This window comes from Palaemon carinicauda, chromosome 45, assembly GCF_036898095.1.
Source record: "Palaemon carinicauda isolate YSFRI2023 chromosome 45, ASM3689809v2, whole genome shotgun sequence".
NCBI lineage: Eukaryota > Metazoa > Arthropoda > Malacostraca > Decapoda > Palaemonidae > Palaemon > Palaemon carinicauda.
Window position 1 is genome coordinate 27,357,738 of NC_090769.1, and position 15,000 is coordinate 27,372,737.

Here is a 15,000-nt window from a genome sequence, read left to right on the forward strand (position 1 = left end):
TATGGAGAGCGGCTAGTAGCAAAATAAAAGGACTTTTGTTTATTCTTCTACTTCAAAATTGAATTAGTGAGAAGGTTGAGGCTGCTTCTTGTGCACCAGTGTATCAATATCAGGGCTAGCTTTGTCACCTGATATTTTTTTTTTAGTTAGTAGGTAGTGTAATTATTTCCCCCCTGGTAGCTTCAAATTTCCCCCCAGGGGGAAATTTCCCCCAGGTTGAGAACCACTGGTCTAGAGAGTACTACATTGGATTCCCCCCTCTCTCTCTCTCTCTGTTTAAGGCTCATTTTTCCTTTCCCTACACATACAGCGAATAGTCTGGCCTATTCTTTCCACATCACCCTCTGCCCTCATACACCTGACAACACTGAGATTACCAAATGATTATTTTTTTTCGCTCAAGGGGTTAACTACTGCACTGCAGTGGCTACTTTCCTTTTGGTAAGGGTAGAAGAGACTCTGTAGTTATGGTAAGCAGCTCTTATTTAAGAGAGCAACATGATCAACCTCTGTATACAATTGTGACCAATTCAAATGCAAAAAAAAAAGAAAAAACTTAAAAAGCTATTCCAGTCTGCTCGAGGTATATATATATATATATATATATATACAGTACATATATATATATATGTATATATATATATATATATATATATATATATATATATGACGGAACTAACACGCCATCCAAGGCTCAGTACCCTCCAAGATAGCCACTTCTACTGAAGGAAGAACAGTAATGATGGTTTTGAAAATGAATGCCAGATAGGATGACAAAAGGAACATATAGGGAAAAGGCTACATCTTATAAACCACCAGGAATCTATTAACCCAACCCAACGAAGTGGAAGACTATGGTACAGAGGCTTTATAGCATCGAAAGACTATAAAGGGAAGACCCGAACGTCAGCTGAATTTCCGTGTACATTCGCCCTCCTTGGTAGGGTTTGGTAACAGATGGTTCTAATACATTGTGTGTTTGTCGTCTGCTGCTAGTTTACTTCAGGTTTCAACCTATCAGTGATGCCGTCGAAATATATGGCATGCATACCCAGCGTTGTGTATATCAACACTTAAGAAAGGACTACCAAGAAGTAACTCATTTTTTCTGTCATTTACCAATGCAAAGTTAAAGTCTTCTTCTTCTTCTTCTTTGTCTGCATCCTTTCCCACCTCTATGAGGGGTCTATGTTTCTGGCCAGCGTTCTCCATCTACCTCTGTTCCACACCTCATCACCGGTTAATCCCTTTGATCGAAGTGCCTTCTGTCACTACCCAATGCAAACTTAAAGTAAAGTTATATATTGAATGTACTGTACCCTGAAGTCACATACTGAAGTTTTGTCCAGAGTGTGTTGACTTTCGGTGTCTTTTAAAAAGAAATCCTTCACGAATATAGAAAGTTCCCTTGCTACTCAATTCTCTAATTATCAGCTGAAAAGACAAATATTGTCTTTTATCTAGTAGAGATATTAAACTTCATCTTCTTTCAATTGTATTCTGCTTAATTGATTGTCTAATGGGTTCCAAGGTCTGTGGCTACCAGGTCTTCGTAAGTGCCACTATTAGTTCTGTTACGACATGTGATGGCTAGGTAACTATAGCTATCAATATTCAGGCAATACTATAGCCTCTGTACTACGCCATTCTTACACAGCCTTGGGTCAAAGTTCCTTTGCTAAAGATGCACTCCAACATGCTTTAATCTGCTTGCATTTTTCCTCTTATTAGGTTATCATTTGTCATAAATTCTAGATATTCTGTATAATATTTTTTCTTATTAAATATTTATGTTTAATATATTTATCATTATTCTTCTTGTTATACACCTCATTTTTTCTCTGCTTCCTTCTAACCTTTACATAATTTTGCTTTTTCTATTGTTACTTAATGGTTTCCTTTTGAAGTTTACAGGTTTTTAAAGTTACTTGAGTATGACAATGGTAATGACAATACTTACTCAGGTGAACTGAAATGGTCCTCTTAAAGTGTAACCTTCTCAAGAATTTGAAGTTCCAATGCATCAAGACCTATTACTTATCAAAATTCCTTTTAATACCGTGGTTTAGTCGGCATTGTATTCTTATAAGAAAAGGCATTGAGCTCTGTAACTAGTAAGAAAAAAAAATGAAATTATTATTCTGGGAAACCTAATTTATTCAGTTGCTGCAACAAAGGTAAGCTCTCCTTGGTCTGCAGCCAGTGGCAGTATTCTCAGGTCATTCTGGGTCATAGAAATACGTTGAATTGGTTAATCTAATACTGTTGATGTCGTTTTGGTTTGGCAGAAGTTATGCAATGGACTTTTCATGTAAAATTGGTTGATTGGTCAACAAATCTCCTCTTTTCAAGTGATGATTCCTTAATTAGAACTAATTTTGAGGTAACTGACAGTAAAATAGAAATAGAGAATAATAGTGATCTAGATAAAAAAACACCTGTGAAAGAGTATTTGAGGAGAGGAATATTGCAGGAACATATGATTAATAGCAAATATGAATGTCAATCGTATCATTTGCCTCATGCGATATATAGGAATAACTATAGGGTCCACTTTTTGTCTCTCTCTCTCTCTCTCTCTCTCTCTCTCTCTCTCTCTCTCTCTCTCTCTCTCTCTCTCTCTCTCTCTCTCTCTCCATCGCTCAGAACCTGAATTATTGGAACTAGAGTTTCTCTCATTTCGAAAAGAATCGCCTGGAGTTAGTGAACCCCATCTTTAAAGAGGGAAAAGGGCAAACGTATTCGTTCTTTCTTTTGCGGAAAAATAGGGAAGAAATTAAGGCTTTGAACCATCTGATCACCTACGAAAAAGTTGGTCTGTCAAGCAACCAGTTATTACCCCGTTTGCCCGGACCTTGCTGTTTAGGATTTTCTTTTATGAATAATAGCTTTCACCTTTGTTTTTATTTCTTTACTCTCTCTCTCTCTCTCTCTCTCTCTCTCTCTCTCTCTCTCTCTCTCTCTCTCTCTCTCTCTCCTTAACCATCCGACCGAGTCAGTGTAATGTACCTGAAAATTAATTATCAATTCTGTAATACACCACACATAATTAAACCCTATATGTATTATTATTATTATTATTATTATTATTATTATTATTATTACTTGCTAAGCTACAATCTTAGTTGGAAAAGCAGGATGCTATAAGCCCAAGGGCTCCAACAAGGAAAATAGCCCAGTGAGGAAAGGAAATGAAGGAAACTACATGAAGTTAAGGACAATGATATCATTAAAATAAATCTTTCATATAAAAACTATAAAAACTTGGAAATAACAAGAAAATAAAAACTTCAAAATAAGATGACGAAGAGAAACAAGATAGAATAATGTGCCCGAGTGTTCTTGAGTGTAACCCAAGACAGTGAAAGACCATGGTACAGAGGCTATGGCACTACCCAAGACTAGAAAACAAAGGTTTGATTTTGGAGTGACTTTCTCCTGAAAGAGCTGCTTACTATAGCTAAAGAGTCTCTTCTACTCCTACCAAGAGGAAAGTAGCCACTGAAAAATTACAGTGCAGCAGTTAACCTGTTGAGGAGAAGAATTGTTTGGTAATTTCAGTGTTGTCAAGTATGAGTACTTCATTTGAAGTGTAAACATAAGAGTGAAAATACTACTTAGTAGAGATCCCACGTTATGAACATCAAGATGTTACACTGAGGATCTGATATGAAGGGAAGTAGAGATAATGATATCCAAAACTCTTCTTGTTTAAAGGGGTAATTTGATGTTGATCTCTGAATGAAAAACAAGACTCATTCCTGCTTTTTACTATGCGAGATTTCAATGTGATTGTTTTCTTTACTGTTCAGTTCTTATGAGTTTCTGGTTTATCTCTTTATGAGTAGCAAGGAAAATAGGAACCTTCTGTAAACTAGCTATGATATGAGGATATCATCTTGACCAATAACTAATTTAATCAATCTGGAGACATCACACTGCTACCTATGATATGAGGATATCATCTTCACCAATATCTAATTTAATAATTCTGGTATTTTTCTTTTTTGTTTATATTGTTAATGATAAGGCGTTTCCATATTTTTAAGAGGCTATACATAGTTTTGCACAGTAGTACGGTGAAAATGACAGCATAAAATAAAGTGACGGACTAAATAAATGCTGAGATAGATATAATCTCCCTGAGGCCTTTGCAATATCAACAGGAAGATAACAAATAAAAGCAGCACCCGGTTTTAAAATACCGAATATGTGGGCCACCTTTGAAGCCAAAATCGTTCTCGAGCTCAACCTCACGTAAGAACAAGCCCAGAGATATTTTTTTTTGCGCTACTTTCGAAATGGAATCTGTTGCCTCTACATAATTGTTGTCAAAGGGCTTTAGGAAACATTTTTTTTTTTTTACCGAGGTCTTTAGCATATCTGATGCTCGGGTTCACTCAAATGTTTCGTCAACTAACGAGAAATTTTTGTAGAATCTGTAAAAATTTACGTTTTATCTTGATTACCAACGAAATTAGTGTTTTGCAAAACTTATATAATTGTCAACATTGTTATTCTTGTACGATATCATCTTGAAATCTCCAAATAAACTGTTGTGTTTAACTGTTTTTAAAAGCAAGTTGTAGTTTTCAAAGACATCTGTTGTAACCCATAAACATTCTGAAATGCTGAATGTCCAGTAACGTACTTATGCACCCAAATACCAAAATTCTACCGAGAGAAAAGTAAGAAAACCGGTTTAAAAAAAAAAAAAAAAAAAAAAAAAAAAAAAAAAAAAAAAGACTGACCGTAAAACTGCGGATAAGCTAGTTTCCCTTCGCCAACTTAGTCGTGAAGGTTATATTCTGATAGGCGTACATTTGTTTGTATGTCTGTCTGTTTGTGCTTCGCATAACTCAAAACTATTTGACTGAAACTTATGAAATTTGGTGGAAGGATTGGCCATCATCAAAGGACAATTTGATTAGATTTTGGTAGTGATTGGGTCAAAGTCAAGGTCAAGGTCACAAAGATGTCAACGTCTTTTTCCCCTATCGTGGCCAATTTTTATCTGATTTACATGAAACTAATACCAAAATGTGCATAATTCAATTGCCTATACACAACATGATATAGACGAAGGTATGCACTCTACTGAGTAGCCGTTCCAGTTCTACTGTATATGAAATTACACATCACTATTCTTTCCATTATAACCGCAGAAAGGAAAAAGGCATGAATTCTGCAGGCTGTCTTAAATCTAAAATCCTAACAAATAAATAAATAAGGGGCCTTCATAAGGCAACATAAACTTTATCTTATTTAATTTATCGCTTATGAGAGGCAGAGCCAACGGTTAGGACAATGTTCTAGAGCTTAAACATATAGCATATGATCAGCGCCTAATACACCTCTCCATCAAAACTATGACTAGGGAAGGCCAGACAATGTCTGCAGATAACCCAGCAGGTAGACGTATAGGAAACCCAGACCACTGTTCACCCGAATCCCTAACTCACAGGGACAGTAAACCTGTGAACAAGTATGAACATTTCATTTCAATTGACTGAGGATTTGCTCTTATAAACGGTGTGGTTCTTTACGACGTTTCACTTTCTTTGGTAGAGGATTAACATTCATATTTTGTTCACTGTTAAAAATTTGCCCTAACAAAAACGGTAAAAATTCTGGAATGAATGTTGCCAGGCACTTAACGTTTTAAAAACGGATGTATTGACGTATAGGAGTGATATTACGTTCACCAACCCGTAAAAGATAGGATAAAAATTAAGGTCGCCTGTATTTTACTGATATACGACTGAGAACAGTATATATTTACGGAGAATTTCCGATCAGAATTACGGTTTTTTTTTTCTTATTTTTCTTTTTTTTTGACAGTTGAGGAGCTAGTACCTGGGGTCTTTTATTGGCTATTAATGTGTTCACATCGTATAAAATGAGGGTAACATGAGAGAGGGTCAAGACGGAAAATCTTGACATTAATGACGTCACGTACCGCGCTGATATTTGGTCATAAGTACTTAAATAATGACCTGATATGGCAGATCTTATCCCTAGGCTTGGCAATTTCAAGTCCGAGAGTTTAGTTCGTTGCCCTCAAGGTTGTCTTCCGGGATAAAACTTGAAGGCTGATACTTACGGTTTTTACAGACTCTTTAATGCTCTTTTAAAGTCACAGAGAATATATGCATATATTTATCTGGTATTCATTTCTTCAACCTTATTTGTTATCTACGTACTAGCGTACTTAGCCCGTAGAAAATTCCGGCAATAATCTGGCAATTGCTTAATTCCATCGCAATTGTAATACACTTTTCATTCTATATGGCATGATTTATTATCTATATATTGTACTCGTGTTTTCTATTTCAACGTGTAATTACTAAACTATTCGTAATGACCTCTTTATTTTGTATCTTAACACGATTTTATTTTCCTAATGTATTATGACATTGGCAGTCATCTCACACATGTAATGAGGAGCAAGAGTCTGGATATATATATATATATATATATATATATATATATATATATATATATATATATATATATATATATATATATATATATCAAATAAGCCATATATATTAATACATTAAAGTCTGGATTCTCTTAACGACCTCAGGATCAGAGCCCCAGGCGAAATCACTCAAAGACTATAGTATCAGACCGGCCGGGATTTGAACCCTGGTCCAGGATACCTGTATGCCAGTGACCATGCCACCACTCAGCCACGAAATTTATCATATATATATATATATATATATATATATATATATATATATATATATATATATATATGTCTCTCCCCAACCCTCTTGTAGAGGAAGTAGTCATACCCTGGTGAGAGGGGAAGGAGTGGAAATGGTTGAATCTGTGTGTGCAGCATATCTATCGAAATATTTAGCCGTCCATTTTGACAGGTCACGCACATTAGCAGCATTATATTTGTGATATGAATCCGTTCCTTCAAAGCATATCACGTGAAATACCACGACCGGAATTAGTCATTATGATAATATTTTTGAAATATATGCATCGCTGATACTGAAAGAAATATAATATCAAAGTTATGGAATATTTTATAAATGACAGAATTTTTTAGTAATATCTCCTCAATCAAATTGGTAACGGCATTAGCATAATAGATACTCGATTGATAAGAAGTACGTACTTTTCGAAATATAATTCACCTATAAATATTTCCACTTGTAAAGATACGAATCTCCGTGTCTCGGGTAATGGCAGGTGAGATCACTGCTAAGAATAACTCTCGACTATCTTTCGTAAAATAGTTCGTTGTCATTGTCATTTTCCTTTCTCGAATTCAGAAGTTCTGGACGTCTACCCTCGTCATGTTGGCATTTGTTGTGGATCCCTATCTGAGGTCACATCGCTTTCTTCCCTGACGCCTGTGCTTACTGTGGCTAACTTCTGACTTGTTGGTGTTTTATTCATACGAGCAATAGTCGTTTCTGGCTGAATTTTTTCCTATTTACCTTAACTCTTATTCATATTCATTCTGGTGTAGGTCAGCTCATGAAAATCATGGGATTATTTAGCTTTTGTTATAAGACCATCAGGTTTCATAAGATCGTGTAAACCAAACATGACGATCATCTATGTTGTCTACCATTATAAGTATTTGGAATGACCAAATTCTCAATAATGTCCACCTGGATATGAAACTGGTAGGATTTACTACTATTATCTCTCTCTCTCTCTCTCTCTCTCTCTCTCTCTCTCTCTCTCTCTCTCTCTCTCTCTCTCTCGATGTCGTTATTTTACTCGCCGGTTCATCGTTCGTTCGTTTTAGATGGCTCTAACTCTTACTAAACCCGGGCCGGTTCATCTGATCCAGATTGCCAAGGAACGGCCGCAGCCATTAACTGAAGGAAGAGGCAAGGAAATAAAGGCGCACCAAAGTCGAACCAGTAACCAGTTCGTAAACTCGTCATTAACAGTCCTCATTCTACCGTCGGAGTAACAGGGCACTCGGTGAGACTCTTCCTACGGATGCAATTGGGACCTCGCCTTAGCAAATTGGAGTGTGAACGCCTCTTTAGATATGGTATGTCTTTAATGTCCTTCTGATGGAGTTACTTTGTCCGTTATCACTCGACATAAGATAGTGCGTTTTGATGATCAATTTAATTTCCTTTTGTCGTAAGAAATTTGTACTAGAAGCGATCAACATCATGTCACTGACGAAACATAATTAATTGCTGATTCTTTATTAATCAATTGACACGAATAAGTAGATGATTTAATTTTTTTTTACTCTTTCATTAATGAAAAGCATGAACATAACGTCAAATTTAGGCTGATATTTACTGATGGGAGTTTTCGGTGCTGTGTTTTTGTGGAGAACTTATTAGGGTCAAGGTTTTTTGTTCTTAGTGACCTCAGCTACTTCGGTTAACATAAAAATTGAGAAGAAGGCTGTGACCGTCTAAAAATTATTATGTTCCGTTTCGTTCATTGGTACTGTTATCGTAATTTTCTACTAATCCTGTTCACTCTCCTATGAAATGTGATAATTCTAAGAAATAAAAAGAGATAAAAAACAATCAATCGGAAATTTCAGACCACCGCCAATGAAGGTTGTCAGCATTTCATTCGAATCTACGGACCAATCACTCCCCTTTTTATATGTTGACCGTGAATAAAGTCTACGGTCCAAGCATTCCCTTTTTCCTATGTTGACCGTAAATGGTGAAAAGTGCAATGTTGATCTAGAAACGCGTATTTGGTCAGAATTGCCTCCAAAATTTAATGGATTCTTCCAAGGCGTAATATCTATCCGTTGTTAAAATTTGGTTAAAATCCGGCAAAGGTTGTTGTGGCCTCATTGGTAACGTCTCTGCCTAGTGTTTGCCAGACGGGGGTTCGAGTCCCGCTCAAACTCGTTAGTGCCTTTAGTTTCTGCAACCGTACCATCCTTGTAAGCTAAGGCTAGGAGGTTTGAGGGGAGCCTACAGGTCTATCTGCTGAGTCATCAGCAGCCATTGCCTGGCCCTCCCTGGTCCTAGCTTGGGTGGAGAGGGGGCTTCTAAACGCAAGTTAATATATAACCTCTTTGCGTTAGGTAACAACTATAGTTTTTAACAAATGCACAAAGCATGTTTATCATTGAGTTTTTATAAAGAAATTATACATTATTTATAGAATAGGATTAGAGATAATATATTTATTCATTACTTATTACTGTTTTTTACCTTCAACATAAATGCTATGAATTGCTACTTAGCTGTTTAGAAAATGTTAATGTTCATCCGAAAAGATTATTCTAATGCAATGTGTTAAGTGGAAGAAAAACAAGCTTTGATAGCCATCATAAAATATATCGTGAAACAAAGTCATGAAGTAATAAGTACTCTCTCTCTCTCTCTCTCTCTCTCTCTCTCTCTCTCTCTCTCTCTCTCTCTCTCTCTCTCTCTCTCTCTCTGAGTTATAATTAATTACAGTTTGTTGATAATCTATGTCCTCAAATAGAGTACAGCGTTTTGCTTATTGTGATTCAGTTAAATATTTGAGATAAATGACAAAGCAAAATATCCTTATATATCTACGTACATACGATCTTTGTGGTTAAAGACTGTTTTGCTTTGTCATTTAACCTTTATTTTTTACCATGATCTATTTTTTTTCTCAAGTTTCCAGTAGAATCGTGACACGCAGAACGCCAAAACTCTATTTTACATAGATTATATTAATTTTCAACAAACAGTGATTATAATTCATAGAGAGAGAGAGAGAGAGAGAGAGAGAGAGAGAGAGAGAGAGAGAGAGAGAGAGAGAGAGAGAGAGAGAGAGAGAGAGTCTTATTACATCGAAGGATGGTTGAGCCAACTGTTCATTATAGAAGGAAAAAGTTGAAGCTGTTGGGAGGAACCTTGTAATGTAATTAGGTAAATGTGTTTGTGTTAGTTGTTGCCCTGGTGATTACTGTAATGCACGTGTATTTCATACACTTTAATGCTAATGACTTTATGTTTCATTCATATGGAAATTCGAAAAAGCAATAAGAACCTATTTGTTATTACTAATCTTTTATTTCTACTACTATTTTAATAACAATAATAGAAATAACAGCAATAATAATACTAAAACTAAAGACGGCTTTAGGTGCATAATGATATTCAATAAACTAGTTTTGCATAAACCATAAAACTAAAGACGACTTTGCTTGCATAATTATATTCAATAAACTAGTTTTGCACTAACCATAAAGAGAGGTCGGTGAAAGCATCCAGTCTTCTCTCAAGAAGAAAGTCAATGAAAATAGAAAATAAACAGGGCGAAAAAAATTGACTAACTAGTTTCAGGAAATCAAGTTTTACTCAGGCGTTGCCATCTTCCATGGCCTATCTATGAAAATCCTTTAATTAGAATCTTTTTTCTTCCGTGAAAGACGTCTGTATGTCGTAAGTAGTTTTGAACAAGTCCACGACATGAAGGGTAGAAGAGAGAAAGCCTGATGCATATAAGATTCCGTAAATTGCATTTTTCCCGAAAGGATAAAAATATATAATTTTTTTTTTCATTTCGTTCTCATACACTGTTAAACATTTGCATTAAAAACTGTAAATGTTTGGCAACATTTATTCCAGGATTTATACCATTTCAAAAACGGATGTATTGACGTAAAGGAGTGATATTACGGTCAATAACCCGTAAAAGGTAATAAAGTAAGGTAAAATTACGGTAGCCTGTATTTTATGGAAATACGTTTGAGAATATATTTCTACGAAGAATTTCAGATTAAAATTGCTGGTTTTTCTTTATTCTTTCTAAGAGTATAGATTCTTCTTTGACTTAGGTACGTAGTCTTTGAAAAAGATGGTTGATACATTCTCTTTTATGAGTATTATAAACATGAATAATGTTTTATTGTGGATGTATTTACACGAGTAAGAAAAAGTTAATGGTTTTAATCAGGTGTTATACAAATGGAGGACCTGGCTGGTAGCCTTGCTGCTGGTGTTGCTTGAGGGTCCACACACATTTGCCCAACTCGAGTGGGATATGGTTAAAGATATCGTCACATCCAGACTGGACCAGGATCCCATGGCACGTACTCTTCAGGAGGGTATTGCCCAAAGTTATGTCTACACTTATTCGCCGTCAGGTAATAATAATAATAATAATAAAAAAAAAGTTCCTCTAATATCTTTTTTGCTGATCATTACATGCTACTTTCATCATGAAATAAGTTTTCTCCAAGCACTAATGAAAACTACTTTTGACCTAAAATAATCGTTTGGTAATTAGTCATTCATGTTCATAGATCTAGTATATGACAAATACAATGTTAAATTGAAAGTTTCTTGCAAAATGCCTACAGGTTTTTCATCTAGAATCGGAGTGTCCACACCAGAATTCAGTGGAGATATCAAAAGGGACGAAAAGGATCCTGGCCATTCACTCACTGCCCAACCCGAAGATAACGCTGAACGTTCGCCTGATGTCCAGCCGAGATTCATAGGGAAGTTCGAAGAATGGTATAAAGGAAAAGGAGAAGACGAAGAGGAAAAGCCACCTCACATTGTGATCAGTACTCATCATGGAATTTCTTCTCATGACTTTGATCATCATCACAGCGACCATCATAATCATCATGACCATAGCCATAGTTATCATGGGACACCCCACGCCTACCCACCGGTCCATCACCATGTACACCCCCCTCCTGTATACCATTACCCTCATCATCACCAACAGCCAGTCGTAAAGCCCATTATCATTGAAACTGGTCGTGGCAAGGGTGGTGGAAACAAAAAGAAAAAGGGAGGGAAGGGATCTGCTGCGGCATCTGTCTACACAGAGACAGTAGTGGTAACTAAGCCCCAACCTGTGGTGCTGACACACACTGTGACACATCACACACATACCCACCCACATCCAGTTTATATTCCACCTTCGAAGCCGGTGTACGTTAAGCCATCAGAAATTTACGTTGAGTCCAGCAAACCTGTTTATTCCACATCTCATGTGCATATTACGACCCACACAACTATTTATTCAACAACCTCTCATGTCTATACTCATACCACCGCGAACACACCATACTTGACGCCATCTCATATTTATATCCAGGAGCCTCATACAGAATACGTTGCTGTTAGTGTTGAGACTCAGGACCACGGATGGGGATGGGGTTGGGATCTGTTTGGCAGCAAAGGAAAGGGAAGTGGGTATGAAAGTGGTCATGTTCAAGTTATTGGAGGAAGTGGACAGCATCATGGAGCTGGCAAAGGCCAGGGACAAGTTGTGTATGTCATGGAGAGGCCACACGTTACACCTCAGGTAGTAACAACACATGTTGTTGTCCAGCAGCAGGTCCCCTTGACGACTCACTTGGCTCATCCTTCGACATCCGAAGTCGTGTTCATGGAGAGACCCGCCCAAACTATCAAGAAAGGCTTAGAGAAAGTAAAAGAAACTTTCAAAGCCTTTGGGGATGGCATTAAAGGCGTTGGAGACAGGATAGCAGAGGGGGTTCACAACATCAAGTCAAAGTTCTCCTTCCAGTCGAAAGGTAATGAGGATTCCCAGTACGTTTTACTGCAGCCTCAGAGTACACATAGTGTGCTGGTTGTTACTAGCGCAGCACCTCAGACTGTCGTCATTCAAAAGCCAGTCATCCAGACTACAAGGCCAAAGCCTGTTGTTCATACGATCGCTACTTACCAGCCAATGGTGTCAGGTAAAGGGGGTGCATATTTCAAAGGACATTACAAAGGATATTCCTCTGGTAGAGACAAAAGCAAAGGTGGGGATCCTGTAGTATTTCTAAGTGGTGGTGGCCATGGGTATGACTATGGACATGGCCATCATTAGGGCAACGGTACTTCAGGACAATGAACTGGGTTCCAGTTAGTTACCTCTGTCTTGTCTGGTTAATTGGACATCCAAATCAGATTTCAAAATAGATCTTAAATTCTGATTAAGGGTTTAACTTTTACCAAAGTGAATCCACCGTGGTCGATAGGTTGATAATTCCAAGGTAGGTCAAAGGCCCTTTGGAGTGCATAGTGAATGCAGATGGACCTCCATACAATAGTCTCTCAAGAAATCAAGAACTCAAGGGCTTGATTTAATCTGTGGGGGTTAACCGTTGTATTTATTGTTTAAATTATATTATATTTATTGAAAAATATATTTTACTTCAAGAAAATGTGTGTTTTTCCTTCTGTGTAGTAAAGGAGTACCTCAATCAATATATATATATTTCTAGAAAACTTACTTCATCAAGACTGTTATTGAGAATTCCTCGGCTATTTCATACTTAATTACTGACTAAAAGTATCACATGTAAAGCAGCCACAATAGCAGGTCCTGATTCTTCGTTCCCAAATGCTCAATCCTCAAAATAAGTTTGGGGGCACTGCCTCCTGTCAATTGATAGATAGTTGCAAAGTTTCATAACTTATATTCTGGATTATAATTGGATTTCCTTCCAAAATTTTTAATCTCTTCTTTCAGATTCATTTTGCTAGGATCTTGCAACATATCCTACTCCTATATCTGGTTTCTTAACTTTCCCAATTGTGGGTATGAAAATGAGTATTCTGTATTATCATCTTCTTTGCTTAAGTCACGAACATCATTTATATATTTTCCCTGAAATTTTCTTTTACTTAGAGCGTGTTCAACCTCCCTTTCCTTATTGGAATTGCATTATCCATTTCCATTTCTCTAATATGAGGCTGTGGGCCTTCTAAAAATCTCTTTGATTTCATCCTTATTTTATTCCATTAGTTCCGCCATTTTTTCACAATTCTTTCCTTAATTTCTTTTTACAAGGTCCTTTTCCTCAAACTTCTAGTGTCTCCTATTTTAATTTTATATTTACAACAAATTTCTTCAGTGCCGTTGCTCTTACACTTTCTACCGTTGTTCTGCAATTGATCTTTAATTAACTCTAATTAATCTCTTTTCATTAGTGTTTATGATGTTATAGTCTATTCTGCAAGATACTGGTCATATTCCTGTTTCTGATATGATGCCCTAATACTTGATGATTGTTCTTATATATTTTTTATCCTGTATTGAAGGTTTTCCAGAGCTTTCATACCTTTATATTTTATTTCACTCTAAGTCCTACATTTTCAAATATTATTGGAACAACCACTATTTCATATATTTTCTTTCTCACTTCCAATACAATTTTTTCTTTTTTCCTCCTGTTTCCATATTTACGTATTTCTTGGATCATGTACGCGACCCTTTGCCTTTGGTTTTTGATACTCACTTCCTTGTCTCATTTTTCTGTGTACCATTATCACATAATTTTATATTCCTTTACAATACATACTGACCCGATCTCAACTAATGCTTCAATTTCTTCTTTTTTTTTTCCTTTGTTAGTTGTTAAGGCAATTCTTTTTTTTTCTTCTTTTTCAGGATATCAAAGCTACGAACGTTACTAACAGCACATTCTACTCCTTATTGTCTTCCTGTGGGAAACATAATTTCGTCTACAAATATCAAGGATTCAATTTCGATATTCCTTATCAATGTTAATTTTTTATCGATGCTATTCAGTTTATCATTATACAGCTTGGGTACAAATTTAGTTTCTTGTCTTACTTTTCCCTCAATCTCAAAGCTCTCTGCTGTTAACGACTGCTATATCTTTTTCTTTCATTTACCTCACTGCCAGTGCTTCTTTCCATCCTATCCTTTTTCCCCATCCATTTAATGCCATCTTTGATATCTAACTTACAGAAGCACTTATATGCATCCCAAAATCCTTATGTATGAGAGTCCTCCCATGTAATCATTATAGTCGATTACTACAATCATGGTTAGCTGATGATCTGCAGTCGACCTTCCTACAATGCCTCCACCTTGGAACTTACGCATCTCTTCTTTGATTCTTTTTTTTTTTTGCTTTTCCAATCTTATTTCCTAAAATATCCTTGGAGTTAATATTCCTCTCCTGTTATCTGATTCCATTTTATTTCCCTTTTTATGTGATGAGAGAATTTACATGTCCTCTCATTTTTCCGGGATACAATTGTTTTCATC

At 36.3% G+C, this 15,000-nt stretch overlaps 2 protein-coding genes across 2 annotated transcripts in view; one reads left to right on the forward strand and one right to left on the reverse strand.

The window, feature by feature from the left end:
• The window catches only part of LOC137634870 (uncharacterized), a 10,196-nt gene extending 8,984 nt beyond the window's left edge, over nt 1-1,212 (reverse strand). Inside the window, exon 1 of the mRNA XM_068367420.1 lies at nt 1,120-1,212. Within this exon, the coding sequence (XP_068223521.1) occupies nt 1,120-1,212 (93 nt within the window). The remainder of the gene's footprint in view (nt 1-1,119) is intronic.
• Nucleotides 1,213-7,816: 6,604 nt separating this feature from the next.
• Nucleotides 7,817-13,100, forward strand: LOC137634653 (uncharacterized). Its single transcript, XM_068367131.1, has 3 exons — nt 7,817-8,035; nt 10,906-11,095; nt 11,312-13,100. The coding sequence occupies exons 1-3, from the start codon at nt 8,033-8,035 to the stop codon at nt 12,805-12,807; spliced, it is 1,689 nt and encodes a 562-aa protein (XP_068223232.1). The 5' UTR covers nt 7,817-8,032; the 3' UTR covers nt 12,808-13,100.
• Nucleotides 13,101-15,000: the final 1,900 nt, after the last annotated feature.

What these genes read in the sequence shown, in the direction of transcription:
- LOC137634653 (XM_068367131.1), top strand. An exon ending in CTACACTTATTCGCCGTCAG is followed by an intron (nt 11,096 to 11,311) that starts GTAATAATAATA and finishes AAATGCCTACAG; the next exon opens with GTTTTTCATCTAGAATCGGA.